We start from the raw sequence: 26,449 nt of genomic DNA on the forward strand, positions 1-26,449 counted from the left end.
AAATCAGCTGCAGCTTGTGTGACCAGCAGCATTCAGAGTAATGCTAGCTGCCCAATCTGAATGCTTTTATTCATGGAAATATGCTTACAAGAAAGCCACACTGTGCTGCTTTGCAGTCTACATCTGGTTAAGATATACTTTTTTTCCTAGTTAAATGCTCTGGGAATTACCTGAGGCTTATTGCCTTTTTGATCTCTTTCAAAATTCAGTGAAGTCTAATATGGCTTATAAATGATTTTCTTGCCCTCCATTCATTGATTTTTCTCTCCTTGGGGAAAAACAGAAAACCCTACAAAGTGGAGAGAGATAGTTCATTGCTTTTTTTTCTCGTATGTTTTACCAGTTGAAGACCAAAAATATGAAGTAAAATGCAGGTTATTCTATTTGAATGCAATCTCAAAGGTTGTAGATGTCAAACTAGAGCATAGCTTCAAGGTTTTGAATAGACTGGTATCTTTTCTTTAAGAAAAATGCTGCCTATGGGCTTGATTGGTTCAATAAGTAGTTTGTATTAAACTATCAGCTTTGTAAAAGGAGCAGCATAATGTACAGAAACATTTAGTGATGAAAGAGAGGTAAGGCTCAGGCAACCTAGAAAATATTTTCTAGGAAATGCATATTCACCTGGGGTGAGTCAGCAAGACCATAGTGGGTAGAGCCCTTATTCACACCTGAATTAATGAGCTTGACAATGTAAAAAAACCATAGTAAATTTTTCACTGTGTTTTTTTAATACTTGTATGTTCAGTTGTTGCACATAGTAAAAGATTTTGCTTTAAATATTCTAATGGAACCAAGGCACACAAAGGATCTTTATTCAGCATGGGCAGCTTTATAAATATGTGAAAGCTGAAATCACTGAACCCTTTCCAGTTATTTAAATATTACTAGGAAGAGGAACATTTTCTTTTTTTCCTTTTGGTTTTGACCTACTCATTCTGATTATACTTTTTTTTTAAAAAAAAAAAAAAAGAAAAGAAAAGAAAACAGGCAATCTTAACAGAGAATACCAAGTTATGAATACCAGTGTCTTAACAAAGCAGAAAGGGACAAGGGCAAAGACAAGGAGATAATAGAGAAACTTCTGAGTTGTAATTCTTTGTCAAGTAAATTAAAATCCCCTACTTTTCTTTTATTAAAACCTAATCTGTCTGGAACTGCTTTGCATTTGCCATTGGCTAAAAGAGTACACACTGGGAATGCATGCAGTGCACTCACGATCAGCTGACATATGGCAGCTTCATGCCCAGAAGTAATTTGTTCATGTGTTTGAGACATCTGATACAAACACGAGGTATTTATGTACCAGAATGAGAAAAAAAATTATATACACACATATATACACACACACATATATATATACATATATTCAGTCTTTTTTCCCTAGCTTCTTGAGACAAAATAATCACTTTTAGAAGTTCAGAGTTGGGTAACATATACTGATATCACCATAATGAAGCAAAAGTTTCTTAAAACCTAGTAGGATTTTATATTACTGGTCTTGACTGTCACACTTTAGCAGGATAAGGAGAGCTACTGTCAATATAGACTTCTTTTATACCTGTCTCGAGTCCCGATCTGTCTGCCAAAACAAGGCATGAAAGTAGCTTCATGAATTATTATATCCAGCTTTCCTTGGAAATTATGCTTTAGTTGATCTGCACTGTTTAAAGTGTCCATTTTGCAAAAGGGAAACCCTGGGGCAGCACTGTTAATATCAACACTATCTCTGGGTAATGCAGAATGAATTTGTGTTGGGACAAAACAGCTGCAACAAAGGCTGTGTTGAATTGTACTGAATGTTTCTGTTCTTAATCAAACAAACCTGTAATCTATACAAACTTCGGTTTTCCTATCTAATATTGTAGTTTAAAAACAGTCTTTGTTGTTTTCCCTATTTAGTGGTTAATGCAGTTGGTATGATTGCCTCAATCTCATTGCAAAGAGTAATATTTTCATTGGTCACCATTTGTTCAGCGTTTAGATTGTCTCGTATTTTAAGAATTGCTACAAATTTAAAATAGCTTGTGCACTTCTTATGCCTCAGAAATCTACCTGAGCATTTAGTACTAATTAGCATTAACATTGACTGCTTATATCCAAACACTGCACAGGTATTTAATTTTCAACTGGAGATTTATGAATGACAAACAGTTCTGTGTCAACCACTTGGTGACTGAAATGAATTTTATAATAGAAATTCACATATAGCTCATTGATTTAATTGGAGGTTCAGGAGCTTTCTTGCAAGCTGACTTATTTAAACAGATGAGACAGTGACAGAGGCCTGGTTCAGACCCTACTTAATGCAAATTATACCAGAATATAATCAGAATAATAAAAGTGTTGGAATCAGAGTGGTCAACATTGAGATATATCCTAAGTGGATGGTAACCTGGTGTATAACCAAGATGTTATAATCACAATATAATTGTGTATAATCAAGATATCAAAATGTTATAATCGCAATATAATCAAAAGAGTAAGGCAAAGCAAACAAGGATCACAAAAGAGAATAAGTGGAAGAGCTTACCCTTGGGTTGAGCTCACTAGAAGATACCAAAAGAGGGGATCTCCAGAAGAGATCCTTCCCCCCTGGTAGACAGCTCTTCAATGGGTCTAGGAGAGGTGCAGCCAGGCTCCACCCCTTCCGGCAACACAGGTGAATTACCTTCACCTGTGCTCCTCTGGCTGACTCATGGCTCACCTCAGGTGATTAATCAGAGGTTCAGGCCATGACTCAGCAGTTCCCATACACCTGGTAATAACCTTTGTTTATTCCTGACTGCTTGTATTGATGAAATTTGGAATGATTTATCTTACTCTTGTCATTTTTCCCACAGAGCCGCTCAGAAATTGAACCTGTCCTCCAAAAAGAAGAAGCACAGGCCTTCTGCATCATCTGTTCCTGAGTCTCCTCTCTTCACTACCAGCTTCAGCAGTATCCTTCAGGCTTCCCCACCCCCTGCACCACCTTGTTTGTTGAGAGCAGTCAGCAAAGTGAAAGACACCCCTGGTGTGGGCAAGGTAGGCATCTCAAAACTCTTATTATCTATGGGAGATAATTTTACTTTCTTCGGGTCCAGTGAATTAGAGGAGCGTGTCCTTTCTTGCATGAAGTATACAATTGGTCCCTGCACATGGACAAAGAACTGGCAATATTAATTACTTAAATGTGTGAGCTTGTGATTGGGTTGAAGTTGGTCTTGAACACAGGCAGCCCTAATTGTGCAGCAGTAAATTTTGAGCTCCTAGTTACACAAAGTGCAGATGCATTGGAGCCTCTATGTTACCTAGTGGTGATGATGTCCATTCTGTTAGCGTTTGCGGTGTGGGTTGGTCCCTGTGGCTGTGTTTTAACTGTGTAGAAGGTGCTTGCCGTGGCATATTCCAGGTTCCTGATGCCCTTGTTGTTCAGGCTGGTATCTTGACTGAACAACTGTAATTTACTTCTGACTCATGTTTGACTCATCACTGGCTTTCTTCCAGTACAGTCAGGACAAGGCTTGGTCACATACCTGAACAAAGCCTATGCTAATAATGATTAATTACTCCTTTTTTCCTTCTGTCATTTTACTTCCTTCCATTGTCTAGGGTTGTGTCCTCTTAAGATACTGTTTAGGTGCATACTTGTGATGGAAAATGGTTGAAGCAATGGAGAAGGTGCCTGTGTATTTTGCTATTACTATCTAATTTGTCTGAATGGCCTTTATTCCCTGTCACAAATGGAGAGCTTGGTGCATTACATCTGGGAATGAGTGCGTATAGTTGCTGAGGACAGCAGTTTTTTTAATCAAGGGATTTTCTTATGCAAGCATCTGTGTACATGGCTTTTCCATATTCATTGGATACAAAGCAGAGACAATGAGTTTGTTGCAAATCTTTTTGTTTAGAAGAGAAACTGTAATGCATAATTTAGGAGTACTGAGCATAGGATGTGCTTCAGCATTTCTGTTGCTGATTTTGGATGTGAACTTTGGGAAATTGCACGGTTCTCATTTTTTTATGGAACAGTGGTATTACTTTTATAGCTGCTCTGTGCCCATTTGAAAAGAGTATATAGGGTTCCCTTCCTGCAGGTTCCCTTTCTTTCCTCTGGCCTGCACAAAAGTACATATCTGTCACAATGTGATAAAAATAGTGATGGCTGCTCTGATTTCAGCAGGAAGAGGAATAAGCTTGGACCTGTTGGTGTAAGAACCTGCAAAGGAAAATAGTTACAACAGAATATCTCCTCTGAGAATTCTTAAATTTCTGTGCTTGAGTCTTGCAATATCTGAATACAAATAAAATTTCAATTGAACAATCATGGAGGATATATTCAGCAAAACAAGGGACTAATTTTCCTTGTTGAAAAGCATGGATACGTTTCCAGTTGGTTTTCACCCTTCCTGAGAAAAGGGTTTATATTCCTGCACACATGGAAATTTGTGGAAGGACTATAAGCTTATCCTGGACTTTTCTTGCTCCTCTTATCTTTGATTTCTAGCAAACAAGTCTTAGAAACCAGTTTTACAGTATGCCCAATTTGTTCCTCCACCAACACTATATGTCAGAACAGGCTTTTCAGATGTATAAGTAAAGGAGAAATTTGCATTCCAGCAAAAGAAAGAGCTAAAAAAGTATTTAAGAAATAGTTAAGAGTTTAAAAAAATGTTTTAACACAACCTTATCCAAAGTAGGAAACCAAATTGGATTAATTCATGTAACCATAATAGAGGAAGTTCCTTCTTTCACAGAATCACAGAACTGTAGGGGTTGGAAGGGACCTCTAGAGATCAGCAAGTCCAACTCCAAAATTTCCCCACAGTGTTCTCATTAGCAATAGTATGTCTAGCCTGCAGTGTAAGTTCTGTTCCATTTTTTACCTCTCTGATTTCTTCTAGTAATTCTGTGTTTATGTAATTCTGTAATTATGATCTAAAGTTCATATAGTTTCATCAGTTCCCCATCATATGTAGCATAATTTACATTTTGGTATGTCTGAGTTAGGTGTAAGACTTAGTAAGTGAGTAACTGCTGGATAACAATGTAACATAACTGTCTGAATGGGAAAGCTTCAGATGAAGCAGTGGAATTCTTGGCTTGTTTGCTTTTAATTGCTTTAAATTTTTGTTGTCTGTTATGTATCTTATGTTCAACTTGGGCATATGTTTTGATATGAACGTGCAAAAATTTGTTAATTTTCTCAGCAATTTCTTTCATATAATGTTTTCTCTAAGTTTATAAGTCTGTAATTTGTGGACCTGTGAGGAAGAACTGGGTTTGGGAAAGCTAATATTTATTTTCATTAACTTTTTTTTTTTTTTTTTTTTTTTAATTTCTATTGAAATAGCATGTTACCAACAGTCCCAGTGTGATAAAATTCTGGTTCACTTTGGGTTTGAACGGACTGGGAATTCTCTAGCAGGAAAGTTTGTTACTGGAAATCCTGGCTCAACAGAGTTGGAAGGCTAGGACTTGCCAAAGTCCTATGTTTCCAGTGCTCCCAGGAATGCCAGCATTCAACAAAGAACCCCTGAACTGGGCTTCCAGGAAAGCAGGGTCTTAGCTGTGGGGCAGGGACCCCAGCACAGAAGTGATATGTTACTGACTTGCCTTCAGCTTGAGACCTCTCTGTTTGCCAGGGTTGGTGGATATCAAAGAAGCTGCACAACAGAACGTTGGGAACTTTGAAGCATAGATCTTCTATTAGTACAATTTACAAAGATTCTACTCTTGTTTCAAAATGATGACAACGATTCACATAAAGTTCTAAAGTTGCTTAGGAATGGATCAACTGTCTTGTACAGACATTTTTTTGAGCGGGAAGATTCTACTATCAACAAAATTTTTAAAAGTTAATTAGCCAGCTCAGTTAGTATGGATAAGGATAAAACTGAAAAGTCTGAAGTGGCAAGGAGAATACAAGGGCTGCTCTGAAAGTAATGTCTACTGTTTTATTATGTTGGTACACGATGTCAGAGGCAGATGTTAGTGGTATGACAGTAGGTTTTGAACCTTTTACCAGTATTCCATTACGTGTTGTTGCTGTGTGACAAAGGGCAGCAGAGGGGCAGTCTGACAGAATGGCGTCTGACATAGAAGTGCAAATGACGCAAAGGTGTGTCATTGAATTCCTCCATGGGGGAAAAAATGGTACCCGGTGACATTTATCAACACTTGCTGAATGTTTTTGGAGCTCAAACAGTGGATGTGAGTACAATGAGGTGGTAGGTTGTGCATTTCAGCAGTGGTGACTGCAGTCAGTTCTGCGAGTGCAGGTTTTTACAAGTATAGTATACGGGCTTTTGTTATTTGCTGGCGGAAATGCATAGGGAATGCTAGCATTCAGCTTTGCAAGAGGAGGAGGAGGATGAAATAATGAAAATCGGCATCTCACTTTGATGTTAGATACACCTTTGACCCTAGTGGAAATACAGCATTGTCAAAGCAAAGTAGTAAAGGATCTAATTTCTAGAATCTCTCCCCAAAGTAAACATTTGTGACCATATTGCAAATAAATTAGCAGTGGTGCTTGTACAAGTTGTGACATACACATTTGCTTTGGCTTTGCATTTCCTGGCAAAGGGAGCTGATCCCCAGGGAAACAGTCTGTTGTTCCTTACAGGTTTTTTTTTTCATAGCTCTGTTTTCTTTTGGGCTGAATGACACTCCTGCTCTGTAAGCTACCACAGCCTAAGCATCACTTTTTCTTCTCTCTATGCTGCCTTTGAGTTATTGAATTCTGAGCTATTGTGTAAAGGAGAGTGGCAGATTGCTTTTGCTGGACTTAGACAGAGTGGCACTATTCTGGATGACTGTACATGCTATTTCCCCAAGTCCCCTCATTTTCTAGAACATACTCAAGCCTGTTTTGTTCTTTCTGACAATGGGCCAAGAAATAGAGGGGAGAAAAAGCAGGCTTTCCATGCAGGAAAAACAAATTATTCCATGACTCAAGTTTCCTTGGATTTGCTCCCCAAGCTGCTTCCCTCTTTCTCCCAACCCCCATGTTATGTTAAACAAAAAGTAAACTAAACCAGATTTTTTTTTTAATGAAAACCTGAAATGTTCTTTCTGTCTGAAACCATGTTTTGCTGACTCTCCCATTCCCTGTGAAGAACAGCTCAAATGAAGAATTTTGCTGCCAGCCTTAGTAAATGGGTTGTTTTCAGGTGGCACAGAGTTTAGGATGAATGGATGTGGTCTCTGTGCTTTCTTTCATTTATTATTTTCCTATGCATACTATTACGGAACTCTGCCACTGAAAGGTATTTGATATGTTTGGGCAGAGAATAACTGAACTTCAGTTACATATTATTCTTCTCTGTGAATTACTTGTTGGTGCTTGTTAATCAGAAAATAAAACAGCAATGTTTGCCCATAAAAATCACCCCTCTGCAATGGATGTTAGGGGGAGAAGCAAGTCATCACTGAGGTTTCTTTGGCAAGTCACTTCCAACCTATTAGCAAAATGGACTGAAATTTGCAATACTGTGTTTACTTCTTATTTTTCTGTAGCAATGGGATTCATTTTTAAAGAGCCTAGTCCCATTGTGCTAGGTAATGTATAAATTCAGACGGGAAAAAACAAACAAACAAAGCCAACTGTGAAAAAAGAGTTTCTGCAGGGAGGAAGACCAGACAGACAGATGGAAGGCAAGAAGAAACAAAGAGATATTATTGTTCATCTTCATAGTGGTGTCCTCAACCCGTCAACAGTCTAATATTAGATACCTCTTGCTGAGTTTTGGTTGGCATTGTAGAAGAGAGATGATTAAAACCTTTGAAAGGGGGTAATAGGTTACACTGCAGATACTTCTGAGGAGCTCTTTCTGAGTGTGTAGGGCAGGGTTAGGAGGCAGCACAGACAGAGCTGTTTTGATAATCTACTGAGTGAGAGATGCAGGAGCCATTGTTCTGGCAGGGACTGAGCATGGAGCCTATCCTATCTAGGAAGGGCCGTGAGTGGGAGGTGAACAGCAACTGTGGCCAAATGCCAGGGATGCTTGCAAAATGTTGGCAGGTGAGCTGGCAATGTGATAGACACTCCTGAACTGTTCTTCTTTCTCTGATGTCTATGTATGACATACTAAAGAAGATCCAATTAAAAATATATATTTTTTTAGAGCTTGGCCTGTAAGAATTTAATCTTCCATTAAGTAGTATTATGTTAAAAATCAAAAGATTTTTTGGGTCATACCATCCCACTTTGCATATTGAATAACATACTATTATTCTTTTGATCCAAGTGGCTAATGAAGAAGCAGTGCTTTGCAGTTACTCCATTTAAGGAAAGTGATTATAAAAGGAATGGATCAAGTATTTTTAATACTATTCAACTCCTTTACAAAGTAATACAAATTCTTGCATGCAGATGGACAGAACCAACCAACGTTAGTTTTCTCTTTTACACCACCATGATCTTTCAGGCAGGACTTTGAATCCTTCATCTGTTTTAGGGCTTTTCTTGCTTCTACGGTACCAAGCTTTTCTTGCCCAGGTTTTTCTTTCTGCTTCTCCACTTGAATTTCTGTGTCTTTCTTTTGTCAGTGCCAAAGGTAACAGTGAACAAAGCTTCACTGCTCAAGCCATCCTGGTTTCTGAGTAGGTTCAGAACTGTCTTTGGAGGAACAGAAGTAAATGCCAATTCTCTGACTTTGCAAACTTTTTTTTTCTCAGCTAGCGACTGCTTTAAAATAATTTATTGGACTTTTCACTAAATAGGGCAACAATTATTGCACTGGCCTTGACATGCTTTAATCCAAGTTTTAACAGTACAGTACGTATGTTAATAGTAATTATTCTATTGGCCATAGTCTGTATGAATCATAATTTGAACAGTATTTGTCAAAATATGTTTTCATAGCTGTGTTCAATCTTTGTATCAGTTCAGTGAATCATGATTGCAAAGATGACTTGAAGGGAGCAAAATTGGTGCGTGTTTTGACTAAGCTCACAAGAGACAGGAGACATCCCTTTTTATTCTGAGAGTTTGCATTTTGACCATCTGATGCAGATGTTAGGATTATTTTTGCAACATTACTGTATACATTAAATAGATGTCTATGAAAACCTGTGTTGTGATCAACAAAAAAGCCAACGCAACTTATTGCAAGATATATTCTGCAGCTCATTTTACTGCCATCCATCTTGAAGCTTTTTCAGAGAGAAGCAGTTCTCTTCCCTTTGCAAAGTAGAGGTTCTCTCTCCTTTATCACTCAGGTGTATAGGAAGAAAAAGTTAACTGTTACATGATAAACCCTTTATTACAAAAAGCAATTTCTGAGGTGGAAGCTGTTTTTGTCCAAAGTTACCATGGTTACTGAAAGGGGGAAAAAAAGAATGATCCCTTGAGGCGTTTAAAGGAGACATATGTGTTCATCATTCTTGTCAACATGATTGTTGTATAAATTAGTTAGTTAGTTCCACTTGGAATTAAATCCAGATAGCCTTTTGCCATTCAGACAGAGTTGCTCAGAACTGGGAATTTTGCTCTTCAAATGTTCCAGCAGATCCAGGCAGAGGCCTTTTTGCACTTCAATTAGATTTCCGCTAGGTATCCTTTTTTTCAGAGGAGTTTTAACACCTCAGGCTGCTGTAAGAGAAAGATGAGATTAATAGAACCTGCAGGAATTACTATAAAAAGTAATTGTTTACCTCATATTTTTAATGCAGTTATTTTCTCTTTCTCTAATGTAAAGTCAGTTGTGGTTGTGCAAGTGCCATTGCAGGAGTCTGTCAGATTACATTTAGGTTGGCTGTGAGGTTGAAAGAAAGGTTTTTTTGAAGAAATTTCCACCGAGTCACATTTTCACACTTTAGAGAGTAATTGCTGTTCCTTCTCTTTGCAAAGCATAGGAACTGCTGCTTCATGGGAAACAAGGAGTACATATCAACCAAGCTTGGTATGGGAAAACCCATCCCTCTGTCCACAACAGACAGAAATCTTGTGTGGAAAAGCAGGGCTGCATTTCTGCCACATAGTCTGTCCTGTTTGGGATGGGATTAGGTCTCAGCCCATTAATGAGCCAGCCTGTGGACAAGCAATTCATTTTGGCCCACCTACATGCAAGCTGTTGAAAGCTTGAGAAGTGGCCTGGCACCTTGTCACTCCAGGTAGCAGGACTGCCGAGGTTAGTTGGTGAGGAGCAGATCCTGTAAAGAAGGAAGTGGTTTTCTAGAGCATTGCATGTGCATGGAAGGGAATGGAGCTGACACCAAGGAATATGCTTATATCTGCATTGGGGAAGTTGGAGGCAGGATCCACATGCTGTCCTTACGTGTCAGTCCACAAGTGGAGCAGTTCTGTTATATGGTGGTATGGTTATACGCTCAACCAATTCAAGTACTGTACTTAGATTCTGCTATCTATTTCTTTCTTTGTTTCTTTGCCTCTGGTCATCTTCCATAAAATAAACATTTCTCTTTTCGCTGGGAGAATAAAATGAGTAAGAAAGAAAGTTTTTTTCTTGAGAGAAACCTACAGCCCTTAAATGAAGCTCCTTGGTTATTGAAAAAAGCGTATCTATTTCCATATGTTATTGTAGCAGAACTAGTACTCTTATTTGAGCATCAACTGTCAGAGATAATGAATATGGGTAACAGTGTTGCTCAGTAAACTTATTTTTGCCTCAAAAAGTAATTAAGAAAATGTTATTTTTAGTGACAGCTTTCTATATCTGTTTAGAAATCATAGTTATAGGTGAGCTTGTGAGCACAAGAGATGGCGGATGTTGCCAGATGGAATTGAAAGAGAAAATAATACCAAAATGGGGTACAGATTTTCCCTGATTTTATCTGCTTGTTTGTTAGAAGAATCAATCCTTTCTGTGGTTGTTTTATAGTACTTCACTATAGTACACTTCACACGGGGAAAGAGCTGTAAAAACTTAATTGTGTAATGTTTGCATTGGCGTGTTTTGCTGAATTTTTTTGTAAACATTGAGTATCAAAAGACAAAGAGATTGCTTAAATCAATTCAGGCTGGTGGCACAAAGTTTTGCACATTCCTGAGTGACTATGTATACAGTGCCCCCTGCATTGTCATGGATGTATGATTTTATGCACAACAGTACTTTTTGGCAACTTTGTTCTTATATCAAAGTCACTTGTTATGAATGATCACAATTTATTAGGAGCTTTGAAGCACGTTCAGATGGCTCAATTAGTTTTGGCTTTTCCATTGTTGTGAACCTTCATTAGCTGCAAAAATCTTTAACATTGATCACATGCTAAGTGCGCTTTAAACATGTATTCATGCTGTTGAAAACTATCACAGCACAGTGGCCACACTTAAAAATCTCTTAAACATTAGTGTTTATGCAATTGGAGTGAAAACTACTGGATTTTTTCTGGAATAAAAACTTTTTTTTTAAAGACTGATTTCTTCAATTGTTTTCGGAGGTATTGTATTTCCGTTTCCTCTGCTTTTCAATTTCACTTATACTGCTTGTTGATAATTTTGGGCTTCATTTCAAAGACTCAGTAATGCTTTCTGAAACGTCCTCTGCCCTTCCACCCTCCAAAATATCTCACCCCATTAAATTGCTGTTTAAATCCATGAAGAAGAGGTTAATATAAATCAGGAAAGTCAAGGTGAAAGAAATTTAAAATTACAAAGGTGTTTCTCAGTGCTGAGCAAGGAAGCTAAGTGCTGAACAAATTGCTTAAATCTGAATCCCAGTTAAGTTTTCTTAGATCTTATGCAAACTGCAGGCAGTGTACTCTAAATTCTCAACTGTAGACCTTACTACATTTTTTTTTTCTCTTAAAATTTCCTAAAACTCTTCTCCTCCTCACTTTTCCTTTTGTATTTGTCTCCTCTCAGCATGTGTCCAAAAGTAGAGCTCAGTGGGGACACTGCAGAGGCTCTGCTGCAGCACTGATGTAGCATCATGGATTAATGATCGGGCTGAGCCTCCTGATTCAGCTGCAAGGTTGTTCTGCTTTCCATTATCCTAAAAGGCTGGGTTTTATCTCATTTATCAGATAAGACATTGACTTAAATAGATAACCAGCCCAAGTGAGAAAGAGTGTAGTGTGAACTCTATTGTAATACTGGAAATACCATTAGATAGAGCTCTTTTAATTTACTGTCTTTTTCACCTCTTTGTTTAAGAATCAAACCAATTTGGGGAAATATCTCATTGGATACATTTACCTTATTTACCTCTTAATTATTATTATTTTTATTTTTTTATAGAAAGCTCTTTCTTCATGCTGTAAGTCATTATCTCTCTTTTTCCTCACTGTTTAGAGCCTCAATTATTCCACTTTCTTAGGCTGGGATTCGTGGTGCTACGTTAAGTAAATTTATTACTGCATTTCTGATCGAAGCCAGTCGTATGAACTCCTCCTATGGATGAATGGAGAAAAATGCTGCCTCTGTTAGGATGGGCAGACTTGCCTACAGGATGCTTGCTTTATTTTGCAATTGATTGCAAGGGTGACTTTAGACTAACTTTAGAATAACTATTTTTACTCCCTTAAATAAGGTGAAAAGAGTCACTATTATGAACATGTCTTTTGTTCTGCTCTCAAGCTTTAACTTCAACATGAAAACAGATACCAGAAGAAGTAATAGGAAGATACTTGCAGAAATTTATTTCTGCCAGGATGGACCTGTAAAACTGGTTGTCTTATTTTTGATATGTAACAGTATTTCAGTTATACATAATAAAGGTAAAACACAATTTAAAATCATTGACCTAATCAAAAGGAGATTAGAACAATTTTTAAGGTCTCTGTCCCTTAAAACATCTGTGGATCTCAGAACTGATAAATTGAGCAAGAGGGATGGATGGGGATGTTATGCGTGCAATACACACTATAGACACTGTGTGTATAGATGCATCTTCTAACATTCATAAGTGTGCATATATGCATGTAGATATTCATCTCTACCTTCCCTCAGCACAATGGGAAAGCATTGCAAAGATCTCTGTGTGGTTAACAAGTTACCTTAAAAGTTGAGAGAATAACTAGCTATAGATTTGCATTTGTTTATTAGCTAGTGGATTGTTTTAAAAGGAAGAGTTTGGTGTTCTCTTTTAAGATATTCCCAGTAACTTCTCATGCATTTTAACCAAGAATGTTACCCTTCTTGCTTAGGTCAGTCCTCCTCTACATTGCATGATTTTTCTCTTATGTGGTGATTGAAAATTCTCATACAAATGGCAGCATTTTATATTACATTCTCTAGGTATCTGTGAGGCTCTATTACCCTTCTGTAGATTTCAGTTGGCCTCATCCATATTAATAGCTGCTGGATTTTTTCACAGATCAGCTCAATTTATAATATTTGTTCTGAAGGGCAGATGCTTAGTTAGAAAAAGATGTGGTGTTGAAATGCCGTGTGTATTAAAAGGCCAGGAGAAATTCTGTACATTCATAGCAGCACATATTCTATTACAGAAACAGAGATGTGGGAAAACTTGAAAATTGTTGATCCTTTCTTTCTTATCTCCTTTTTTTCCCACAGAAAATATAACACAGGTATTTCCAACTGTACAATGTAAGCCTAACTATCTTTGCTGTAATTAATGTCTTGCCCCCTTCTTCGACCATTTTGTATTGCTGGGGGATTAGCCAAATACAGATCTTGATTTGCAGCAGAATTTTTTTTTTTACTAGCTCAGCACCCCAGCCCAGATTCTAGAAGCAGCACGGCTAAAGTAGCTGCCTCCTTCTCTCTCTCCCCAGGAAAATACCTCAAAGATTGCATTTTTGTCTTTAAAATTCTGTCAGCTCTGAGGAGCGGTGCTAAGGTATGTGCTGGCAAGAGATCTGACAGAGGCACCGAGGCTGTGGGTTGCTTGGCCACACACAGAAGGAGAAGGCATGCACCCTGATTGATAACAGCATGTGCAGATGTGATAAATGTGAGGAGGCCCAGACTGCTTTTTGGGAAGCTGAACAGCAACACAGACGAGGACGTGGGACTCCCCCAGGGCTCGTGCTCGGTGAGCAGTGGAAGTCATGAATCTCTTTGGATGGAAAGGCGTTATTCGTCATAACGACTATTATGCCATGTGGGGCATTGCTGAAATGGAACACCATCGTGCGATTTCCTATCTTATCAGGGTGTATTAATAATGCAGCAGTAATAATAGAAGCACAAATTAAAAATAACTGGATGGGCAGATAAGCAGAATTCTTGTGATTAAGGGGATCGGGAATTGCTTCAAACAGTTAATTGCAGATCAACACAGAGGGAATTTGCATTAGCTATTTTGCCTTTATTTTTTTTCTTACTCTTCATTTTATCTCTGCAAGCATTATTTCAGGGGCTTTTACAAAGAGACAAATAGGCGCACTATTTCCTCCCAATTTTAGACTATTCTTTTTTTATCTCCGAAGAAATGAAGTATCTTTTGCTGATCCATCTAATTCAGCAGAGACTAATAATGCTGAATAAGAAGAGTATTCTGATTATTAGCCTTCCTCTACATAAACCGCTTATCATTTTCTCCTCCCACTTCCAGCCCACAACATAAAGGCAGACAAGACGTTACAAATGTGAAATATTCAGGCTTTGGAATGAATTGACTGTTCCCTGGAGGTCTGTAAGCTCCTTTTGAATCACAGCAGCATGAAATCCCTGGCGTCCTCAACTCTCTTGGGTCAGAATAGTTGGGCTGAGAAGAGAGAAATGTGAGCAATCGGTTATCCAGCACCTGGTGACTGTGGTCTCCCTCTGTCCTTTCTTGTGCAGCGCATGTCTGTCTGCTGCTGGCCTGGCAGGGCTTTACCTGATTTTAGGACTCTGCAGCATACCTTTCAATATTATTAAAATAATGACTAGTAACCTTTCTTTTTCTCACCTGCTGGGTACCAAAATGTGCTTTTTCTTAAGACTTGAAACTACCATTGCTTTGATTTCAAGTCCTATTTTCAATATACTCTAATTTTGCTTTACAATAGGATAGGTGATGGAGCAAGTGCAAATGTACAGCTGCTTTGCACAGCTTCATGCAAGCAATGCTGACCCAATGAGATAAGGCTAACAAGCCCATTTGATTAAGTGCCTGATGTGGTGATGGAGCAGAAGCTTAGCAAAGGACTGCAGCGCAAATGTTACTCCACCATTTTTCTGGAACTCTGTGAAACTAGCAATATTGAAGCTCAGTGTCAAAGACTATACATCTTTTGTTGTCTTGCTTTTACCATGATTCTAGTGGTCCAAAGCTTAAGGTGATGCAGTGCAAGGAGGTAAACAATACTGGCCAAATGAGAAGTGGGCAGACTCCATTTACCTGTGCTTACTCTTGAAAAAACGTGTGGAATGCTTTCTTATTGTTAACTAGATTCAGTCTAGTTAACTAGACTGAAATACTGAGCGTATGAATTAAGGTGGGTGGTAAAATTTTTAGGGATCATAGCCTACAAATAAGCTGTCTGTGTGAAGATAGCTGCTGACACAGTCCACCAATCCAAATCCAGACTCTCTTCCTTTCATTTCCTCCCCAGGAAGGGGGAATGATTCACAAATGTTTTCCATCTAGCCGTCCACTTGTCTGATGCACATCTTATTGCCACTAACTGCCTCTGACGTCGCTTGCTGATCTCAGTTTGGCTGTTGCAGCTCTACTGACTGGGACATTGTTCTGGCCATCACTGCATCCTCAGTGCTCTTTCTACCTGTGTCTGTTCCAGTCTGAGGAATGCATCTTAAATATTGATGCTCCTTATCATTTCAGCCTCTTCCCCTCCTTATTCCCCCTATGTGATTTACATATGCATCAATAAAAGTTTTCTTTTTTTCATGCATCTGGAGGGTGGAAAATGGAAATGCATAGTCAGTCACCAAAAACTGGAGATAAAGCATGCAAATTGAAGCTGCTTTTCTCATATGCTCGGTCTGTAAATTCTCAGACAATCATCCCAAAACAACAGTTAATCAAACATTCCTTGTTGCAAGGTATTGACATCCTCTGCTGTCTCTTGAGGACAGACTGTGGAGATTCGGTCAGACCTGCAGACTGTACCAAAGAATGAGGTCATTAATATTTCTTTTTAAAAAATTTCCAGTTACTGTCTAGACAGCTAATATGGGTGGGTGCCTAGCCTGCAGATATGTATATAGAAATATATATTGTTTTCTCATGCTGTTTTCTCTCAGTGAAGCTTTTGTCTCTCAGTGGGTTGTGGGTGGTTTCTGTTTGTTTGTTTTTTCTTTTTGTTTTTGTGATTTTCCAGTTTTGCATGGCTGTTACACAATGATGTATATCAATTTGTCCTAGAGCATATGGCTAGAGAGGCTATGTCCTGTCTAAAAGATGAGGTACAAAGCTCAGATTTCCTTTCTCTGTAAGTTACACTTACGTTTATCTCTCTCAAGCATCTTTCCACTTATGTTTAACTTTTTCCCTCATGGTCCAATTATTTTTTTTCCACTTTTATTTTCAGTTTACTACTGTAAGATAGAATATTCAACAAATTCCCTGCCCCCTGTTGGAAAACTTCTGAAAATATGCAACTAAGTAAACACGTCCGTTACTTAGTCCAGGATCAAATGACCTCAAAAGACAGATAAAGCTGAGATAACACGCTCTCTCCCTCCCTTCTCCCTCCACCTTAATCCTAAAACACTGCTGCCCATCCATACCCTTCATTCATCTCCTTGGAGGAAGGTTAGCATTCTTCCTTAAACAGCAGGGTCAAAGTGCACACCTTACACTGCAGCGCACTTCCTTGTTTTGAAGCAAGTGAATCAAGTCCAACTGATAAGAAAATCAAGCCATGAATAGTTAAAAGCTGGCAACTGATTTTCATACTTTCAGGATACTAACCTTGCATACTTCATAGCAAGCAGTATTTTCAATAAATTGTGGAAATGCAACAAGTTTTATTTCTGAATTGGAAGCTAAATTGAGTATTTGTCATGCAAGTGTTATCATTTGAAGTCACTTTCTTTTAAGATTAGATGTCAAAACAGTCTTCTGAGTGGAATATAAAGGCTTTTATACCTGTGTAAGGCTTTCTGAACCAATATGAACCCAATTCAACTGCAGTTCTCACAAGTAGAAAGCAAATGTTGCAATGAGTGCTTCCTGATCACAGTGTGCTCCAGCTACTGAGACTTGAAGAATGGAAAGGTAAATTATAGCTTGCTTTGCCTGGCTATGTGAGCATTGCAGATTGCTGGCAGATCTGCTGCCCTCCACTCACGGTAGCATCGTGTGTGGTAACTGAAGTTTAAGGAGTACATGGGACAGCAGTCACCCCATAGTGATCAAGGGACCCTCAATCAGCTGCCCTTTCCTGTGTGGCATTGTGCAGGAATTCTGTTCTTTGGATCCTCAGAGAGATTTTTTCAGGGAGACCGTGGGAGCATTTTATTTCAATATCTTTTTTTTCACATCCCCAGATGGAAACAGAATGGAAAGATACTTTCTCAAAAGAAAATGGTAGAGGAGAGTTTTAGACTCTGATATTTTCAAAATTCTGGCAGCTCAAGATTGAAAGAAGTGGAGGGAAGGCTGTTGGTGGTCTTTCCCTGAATTGACAAATAGGTCAGAAAAACCATAATATGAATAAGCAGTCTTGACTGAGAGCCTAAGATTAAACAGGCAGAGACACTAAACAATCCTCTTGCCCCTTGAAATGGCCCCGGCTAAATAGAGCTGAGGTATGTTAATCGGTAAATTGATCTTAATACAGGTTATGCTTGGTACCTGGTCTGTTTAGAGAAACATTTTGGCCTCCAAAACTGTCAGCATGGCATCTTCTATAGCATTTAATTTACTTCATTACAAAATATTATAAAAATAAATCTTGCTTCGTGCATGTTGGGTGGGGTGTCCCAGCAATTGTGCCTTCAGCTCAAATCCTAACCTGTGCTTGCAGAAGTCGAACAAAAACACCTCTGTCATACTGTCGTACAGAGCTACCTTTTAATTTACATAACCCAAACAGCTGCCAGAGACCACATCAAGTTCAAGAGTAACAGGGAGGAGGAGGAAGGATGAAGGGATTATAGTCTGGCAGGAAGAGCTTCATGTTAATTGAGATGTTAATTTGCATTTGCTGATATTTAGTTGAGTTTGGAAATAAAGGCTTTTGCAACTCCACAATATACTTAGTTTTTACTTTTGCTTCTGCTTTTTTTCCCCCCTACTAGGAATCCAATTTGTCTTTGTTTTACTGATCTTAGGAGTAAGACAGATAGGGAAAGAATCAAACCTTCCTCTCAATTCAAACTGAAAAAAAGAACAGCCTTACCCTTAGCTCCAGTTAGACATGCCTTTGTCGTTGTGATTCAGACCTGATTCCTTTGAAGAATTTCTTTGAGTCACCATTAAAAATGTCACAATAGAAAGAAGGTAAAGAATGAACGGAAAATTCTTAGACCTTGCCTGGCTTAGTACTTTGCCTTAGCAGAAAGTATACAAGGTGACAGTTAAATCATTATCACAGACTAAGGAATACTTTTTATGTTGTTGAGTGAATTGCTTCATTTCACTGCTGATGTTCATCAGACCTTTAATTTGTGGATTTTAACTTACAGTTCTTGGGTTTACTGTCATCTAAATTATCAGGGAGCAGAAGCAGATGAGACAATACAAAAAAAAAAAATCACAGATAATAGAAGGTAGTGTAATTGAATCTGAATTAGATACAGAGTACAGGTCAGAGATGAAAGCAGCAAAGTGTAATTATAAAGTGTTCCTTGGAAATAATTCTTCCTTTTGCCTGTCTGCTTTTTGTCTTTAAAAATAGTTGTAATTAGTGCAGATGATGAGATGCAGAAAAAAAGATGTCACGAGCAAAGGAGACTGACAACTGAAGTATCAAAAGTGTAAATGGAGGTGTCTTAAGGACTAAGGTCCTGTGCTCAAATGCTTTCTTCTGTTGTTGTTTTCAGCTGCTCCATATCACAAATATCCAAGGGTTTTTTTTGTTTGGTCCAACAGAAGTTACAAGGATATTTCTGATATATTTGCATTGATTCTGCTTTAAGCCCCTGAATATTGTTCTCAGAGGACATTCATTGCTCTGTGCCTTTGGCAGACAAAGAAAAATAATTTCCAGCTGAGAAATTAGGTGCTTCTGCGGACAAGCCTTTTAGAATAGTGTCTGCCGTCAGAAAGGCTAATCGTCTAAATGATAGACATGCATGGTTGACTTTCCTCTTTATGCTGACTTGATTGAGACACGATGAGCATTCTGCTGGCCTTTACAGTGGATAATTTTGTTAGAACAATAACCTTCAGGAAAGGCTTTTATACAGCAAGGATGACAAGTGTGGCAAATTGCTTACAAACCCCAGACCTAGAGGCTTCTCTTTCTGAAAGCTGCCAGCCCACAGTGCAGCAATGCTCCAAAGCTGTTGTAGAAAGTGCTGTAGAAAGTATCCTACCCCCCCCCCCTTTTTTTTTTCCCCTCAACTCTTTGTTTATTTTCTCAGAAGGCTTGTTTTCAGAGGGCCAAGAAGTTTGAGAGGCCCAGAGTACGTGAAAACTGAACAGAACCAAGTGTTCCTGATGAGAAATGCTTGTTATTATACCAGCAGGGGCAGAAGTGATCAACTCTTGATTTACTAAAGTAGGGCACTATTGTCTCCCTTCCATTCAATTTCTGTTACAGAAATGTTGTCTGTGCAGCCTCCCACCCTCTAGTTTGCTTGCTTTTTATATTTCTCGCTTTTGACGAAAGCATAGTGCAGCTGCTGAAACCATCATATTTCATGGCATTTCTCATAGACTTTGTAGTAGCTGCAACAGAAGTATATAGCTCGTGGTGAGCTGTTCTTCTGATAATGGTTAGGGCTCTTGTTCTAATTGCTTATGATATCATAAGCAGAATGGTCTCTGCAATAAAATGGAGAGACAGGGCAGCATGTCATTACCACAGTAGGTGACAGATCCCAAAGGATTTATAATCTAATTTCACTTCCTTAATGACTGTGATATTTAGGTCTTCCACCCTGCCCTTTTGCTGTCTGTGCCTAGTTTTCAGGATGCAGTATCGCTCTCCCTGTACATAACACACCCCCTGACTACATCTTGTTTTTTGCCTTATGCCTTGGCTTCCAGAAATTCAGTCCATCCACAATATTTTTCTCAATGCCACTTTTTCCCTCTCCCCCATTCCCCTCAGAACTTCTATCTGTGTTGTCTTCCTTTTTTTTTTTTTTTTTTTTTTGAATCTGCCATTTCCTCTTACACCAATCAGTGTCTTTACTCCCATCCAGCTTTCCCAGTGCAACCTGCTGACATTACTCTGTTATGAGAGGAAGGTGTCTGAGCCATAGCTGAAAACTGTGATTGAGTAGATCAGGGTAGAGCTCTGTGAGAGCAACTGCTCATCAATACCTATTTACGTCTGGTAAAGATCTGGTACTAATATCTTAGATGCTTGAGTCTGGTTCACCATGTCTCATTTTCTTTATGACTAGATAGGACAAACAGACAAATATTTGGTTTCACCCTTGTTATGTGAAAAGAGATATACAGAAGAATTGTAATTGGCTCAGATGCCATTGATGCAGTAACAAATGTCTGTATTATCTCCGACTTGCTAGAAACAGTGTATTAATGGACTTATCAGAGACAGAAACTTCCCACCTGCTCAGCTAATGCTGCTGTTCTTTCTATGCAACCAGGGTGATGCTACCAGCTCCTCATTACCTCCCTTCCTGACCTCTCTATTGTCATCTTATGTGAGGATGGGCTACCATTTCTCCCATAACACTTTTTATTTCGGCTGGTGCCATGATCTTTACTGTACCTTTAGGATGATATTTATATGTTACAAATTACATTTAACTCCCACACTGGTTTCTCTTTTCATAAACAAGTCTTACAAAAATCTCTGTGTTGGGTAGCTACGTATAAATTTAAACCTTTTGTTTTGTTCATTGAGGATTGGGTAAATGATGGATTGCAATAATAAAGTATACCAGTATATTGCTGTATATAAACTGGTCCCTTATGGTATAATATACCTCTTTTCAGCCTTATATCAACAAACTGTTCAACAAGGCATTCATTTAGAAAAAGGAAAAAATATCACCTAGTCTGAAAGTTAAAGCCTAGAATTAGTACATTGTCGGGGTTGGTGAAGTATACGGACACTTCTTTGTCTAAACAGTGTGCCAAGGAGAAAAAGGCCAGAAATAACCCACCTGGAATGTGGAGACTTTGAGACTACAAATGGAGAACCTCATTTTCACTTCTACAGAGAGTGTGCTGGTTTTTTCAGAAAGCAACAAAAGCTGAATAGGCTCTTCTGGCTTATATACACAGTGGGACATAGCAGAGTTCTCATGCTTTTCCAGTTGTACATAACTGTAGATGTTGTGTCAGGCTGTACGATAATAATGCTAGAGAATAATTCAGGCAAATCTTGACTTCTCCCAGCCTACCCTTCCACATCAAGAGAACTGTTGTCATGCAGAATTGAAGTAAATCATGGCTTCTATTGCAACTCTCCAGAGGTTATCAGCACAGTTAATTCATGTGTTGTGGATATTGTTGGAGTTGATATCACATCACAGATCAGAATTTATTTATAATATTGGTTTGGAAGTCAGATAGAAATTTATACATATTTGAAACAAAACCAGAAAACAACAACAGAAAAACAATCTTCATCATTCTAAAGCCAAAAGAGTAGTAGTGGATTTTCTGTCATTAAACTGACAGGATGTTACAGCTACTGTAAGTAACAATACTGCTAAACTCTTTAGGTCTCTCTGATGTATGAACCAAACAAATATGGATTAACTATTTTCCTGTGATGTGGCTTGCACTAACCCAGTGTCCTCTGACAACAGGAGAAGGCCTTAATTAGAATATTTTGGTTTCTCCTCTGAATGTTCTTTGGTTTCTCAGAAATCACTTCTCAGCTTTATGGAGTTCAAAGTAATATTTCAATCTGTTACCTGAATAATGCCTGGGAACATCTGTGCAGAGTTTATGTTGGGATGTTGGAGTTGGATGCCTGTCCTTAGGGACAAGATTTGGACTGGAAGAATTTGGAAGGTACTAGGAACAATATTACTCCTTAGACTTGAAAGTCTGCAGACTTGAAAGTCTACTGTGCCACGATCTTAGTCCCTCATGTGCTTCACTTTATACAGGAATGATGTGAGGGATAACAGGGGCTCTAGGTGGATCCTGACCTTCCTCTTGCACGTGGTTTGTTCACAGTTGCAAGAGCAGTACAGATGCAGGACTGCTCTGGTGTTCTTTCAGTGACGCTTCCTGCAGCCTTTGCTTTTTGCCTGAGAGAGCGGCACGTACTTTTTCAGCATTTTCTTTTCTCATGACATGCCTTTAACACAGTGATCCCATCTGGGGCTGGGCGTTCAGAACAGATTTCTCAGATATGCTGCTGTACCTTGGGAGACCCATACTTTGTGGCTATTATGTGAAGATTGGATTCAGCAGCTCAATGACTTTGTCAGGCTGCTGCAGTGAAATGGAGAAACTGAACTACTTTCTGAGGTTGACAGGCAGACAGACTGCTAGCAGCCATCTGAATTGAAAGGTTTCATCTTCACATTTAAAAAAAAAACTGGAAAGAAAGTATTAAAAGTGACAGTCTTAGAAGTCAGGCTTTCCCGTACTCTGTGCAATCATTCTTCCCCAGATATCATTATAATTTTCAACAACTAACCACTCCTCTGTCTGCTAATGTCACCTTTGCAATCTTCTGCCCCTTTTGGTCTTCAAATTTATAGCAAAATTGTTAGTGATTGGTGGGAAGGAGAGGGAGAGGAAGAAGAGATTGAACAGAAGAAGCAGTAGTAAGCTACTTTCATAGAATATAGGCAGGTTGGTAGCTGAATAACTTCACTGAAATCATCCTGTAACAAAGCAAAGGACTGCCTCTGAACATAGATGCCTGAAAAGCCTCTATTCTAGCTGGAGCTGGGGTTAGCTAATGAGTTCTCAAGACCGTCTAGAGGTGTCTCCTAAGTACTAGGTGCTTGAACTTGTTAGGATTTTCAATGTGTATTTGAAAATTTGCAATGCTTTTAATCTTGGTGCTCTTCCCAGAAATCCATGTTTACAGTTCCAGAGACTTTCCACACTTTGGAAGAATCTACATCTGGTCACATAGCACCTAAATGTGGTTGCACTGCCAGAGGTGTGCCAAACAATTTTAACACGGCTTAAGATCTAAGGAAGCTTGTCAAGTCTCAAAGAGTGTGTGAGACCAACTGCAGCTGAACCTCTTCTCAATCTCCCCTGTGGCCAGGGCTTTATCTCCTGGTTCTGAAGCCTAGTGAAGCCTCCTTCCAGCTTTCTGTCCTGCAGACTGGAGTGCTAATTTGCGGTTCCCAGTGTGGTGGGCCAAGGTGTGAGAGATGGGGCTGAGACGTACACATTTCATGGTCTGACTCTGGGCTCTCGTATGAGTAGATGTTCATCCATGCTGTTCTGTGTGCACAGAGTGCTGGTATGTGACTTGAGATGTAGAACTACATGCACTGAGATGGAAGAAAGCAGAATTAACCAGACATCTGTTTTTTGACTCCCTCAACAGACATTTTATTCCTCATGGATAGACCCATGTAGATTTTCTCTTAACTCTTTCAGCACATATTTACTTTACAGTCTTTCACCAGTCTTCCATAGAATTTGTGAATTTGGCTCCGTCACAGAGCTGTGAGGTTTGGGCAGCACAGACTCAGAGGAAGGAAGAATAGAGAAGAGGGAAAAGGAAGTTACATATATCTGTATGGAAATTCAAAAACTCTTTATTGGGTGAAGGGCAATATTTAATTGATGCACAGTAATTTCATAGTGTAAATGATCATTTCAAATGAACTCACACTAGAAAATAAACTCCCCATTTCTTTTCCCCCTTTTTCATGCATTTGAAACCATCTGAGAAGGGGCTGTATGTAAAAGTTTTGAAGATTCACAGCTTGGTAGAGTTAAGATTGATTTTATCATTTTATGTAGACGTATACATCCACAGACAGAAGCCAACTCACTGTAACAGTCTATAATAAATGATTCTGATCCAGAGATTCAGTGTAATTAAATTAGCCTTTTGCCTCGCAAGCACTTCATAAAAGTTCTGTTAATACAATGTGAAAGACCTGGTATAATAAAAAGAGGAATTTATTGTGGACTGAAATTGTTTAAAAAAAAAAAAATCTATTATTTTTTAAAGTTCATGGCAATAAAACCATTCAATAAATTTATTTTTCAGCTGGTCACAATAAGAGTGGTAAACAAGAAGCACTCAACCAGTGGTCAGTCTCCATGTTTTTAGAGCAGTACTTCTCTGCAGCTCTCAGATGAGACAGATTTCTGTTCCATTATGCACTGAAAAACTGATATTCAGTAGCAGTTATTGTTGTCATTTTTATCTTTGCCATCAATGTGTTCAGTGCTGATTCAATGATCCTGTTTTCTAAATCAGTCTAAGAAAACAGATTACATGTAGGACCAAGATATGGACGAGGTTCAAATAGAGGAAAAGAGTCTGAACTGTGGCATAACATATGGGTGAGAGAACAGAAGTGCATGGCAAGGGTCTACTTCTGCACCCATACTTGGCTCTAGTATCAGCCTAATTTGTTCTCTGAAGACACTTGGAAAATCCTTCTTGATGTCTGATGGCTGTTCCCTGTGGTATCAGTGGAAGGTATGTTGTGCAAAAGACAGCCCAATGCGGAACATTTATTTTGTTTTAAGTGCAATTTACTATTACAACGCTGCTTTTTTCACTGAAATGAAGTGCAGCCTTGTTGATACAGCATGAGTTTGTTATGAAAGCAGACAAATAGCACAGTAAGTTAATGCCATAGTCTATCTCTAGACATCTGGGTTCACTACACGTGCTCAGACCTTGTGTAAAAATGAATCTGGATTCCCAGCAGATGCTTTAGCACACCTCATTCACAGTACTCCTGCGTGTTTTGGCAGGTTTCCATCTCTGGCCAGAAGAGGCTAGGGATTGGAATAGCTATAGAGCTTTTTCAGGTGAGAAATGAAGAGTGCTGATAGAGACTTTCAAGAAAATTGTTCAGACTCTGGCAAATGGATAGCTATTCCACACATTAGGTGCAGCATTTCTGGTAATTGTATGGATACTTCATGCCATTTGGTCCAGACAGTTACAGTCTGTATTTTTATGTTTTCCTTGTGAACATGAATGATACTGTAAAGAAGGTTCTTCAAGTTAATGAACTATCTAGCACTTACGCTCTTGGTAATTTAGACGCAGTTTTTGAAATTTCAGGCTGTGTGTACTGCCTTACTTTTAAAAATTTCATTCTGCAGAATTAATCAGGAGAGAGTAGCACTTGGTCTGACTGAGAGTTGGATTTGTTGACTGCTAAATGCTCAAAGCAAAGAGCTGATCTTTCATCCTCAAAATATTAGTGTGTCTTGTAAAGTAATTAAGAGCGTACAGCTAGTGAGTCATAGTAGTAAGGCCTGAACAATTGTTTTGTATATGACTATATAATGGAGTAGAGGGAATGAGGAGAAAACCTATTCTAGAAGACAGCAGTGCTGGAGATGCAAGGACAGATTCTTTACTAACACCTGTGGACAATTAGGTGACATGATGTGGTGGGATGCTTGATTCTTCCTAACACCCTCTTGGAACCATAACTGAAGAGCAAATTCTGTTAAGGTCATACTATCATAACTGGATACTAAATCCAGTTACAGTGTTTATGTCATTAGCCTTATGCAGTAGGGAATACTGCACACTGAAGAGAAATGCTTGGCATTATCACTCTTGGAGTTGCTTAAGAATTTAAAGTGAATTTCTTATTCCACCATTTATCCATGGGATATTAGGGGAAAAAAAAAAAGACATCTTCATCACTGTCACTTGCAAACCTTTCCCTTGCTGTAGTCCTCAGTCATGCAGAAGCAGAGTTCCCAATGAATGGAAACTAGCTGAGCTTAGGCATGGGGATTATTTCCCATTTTGGCGATTCATACTGGCCATACTGATGCAGAGGATGTTCCAATTGTTTAGCAATGCATAGGCTTTCATCCTTCCTTTCTCCTAGGTCATCAGCAGGCTTACAGCAATTGGCTGTATTCAAGCCTCGGGGCGTGATGATCTTTAGCTAGCCTTTCCTCTTTTTTTGTGAGGAAGAAAAGTGGTGGATGAGATGGAGGAGACTCAGGCCAAGTCCAGCCTTCAGTCCCCATCTCCAGATACTCTTCTCCTTCTGAAGAGTTTGATTGGTCTTATATGCTTTTCTTCCATTGAGAGGAACCCATTTTTGAGGGAATATTCTGACTGTAATCTTCCTTTTTTTTTTTTTTTTTTTAATCATTATTTGTAGCGGAATCTCTTCTTCCAGGTCTGAAAAGATCCTGCTAGTCTTCAAGAGTCACATTAATGAGATCCAATGATTATCTATCTTGCCCGTAGTTAAAATCAGCATGGCAAGGATATCATCTTGTGTATTTGTCTGTGCATAAATACTTGTCTGTGCATAAATACTAACTGGTATTTTTAAAAGATTGTAAGT

The 26,449-nt window shown here is 38.7% G+C and overlaps 1 protein-coding gene across 3 annotated transcripts in view; it reads left to right on the top strand.

The window, feature by feature from the left end:
• KIF26B (kinesin family member 26B) overlaps positions 1-26,449 on the top strand; it is a 286,786-nt gene that overhangs the window by 179,123 nt on the left and 81,214 nt on the right. For all 3 annotated transcript variants that reach the window (XM_048934933.1, XM_048934934.1, XM_048934935.1), the window contains one exon: positions 2,844-3,027. In XM_048934933.1, the coding sequence (XP_048790890.1) occupies positions 2,844-3,027 (184 nt within the window). The remainder of the gene's footprint in view (positions 1-2,843; positions 3,028-26,449) is intronic.

This window comes from Lagopus muta, chromosome 2 (assembly GCF_023343835.1).
Source record: "Lagopus muta isolate bLagMut1 chromosome 2, bLagMut1 primary, whole genome shotgun sequence".
Taxonomy (NCBI): domain Eukaryota; kingdom Metazoa; phylum Chordata; class Aves; order Galliformes; family Phasianidae; genus Lagopus; species Lagopus muta.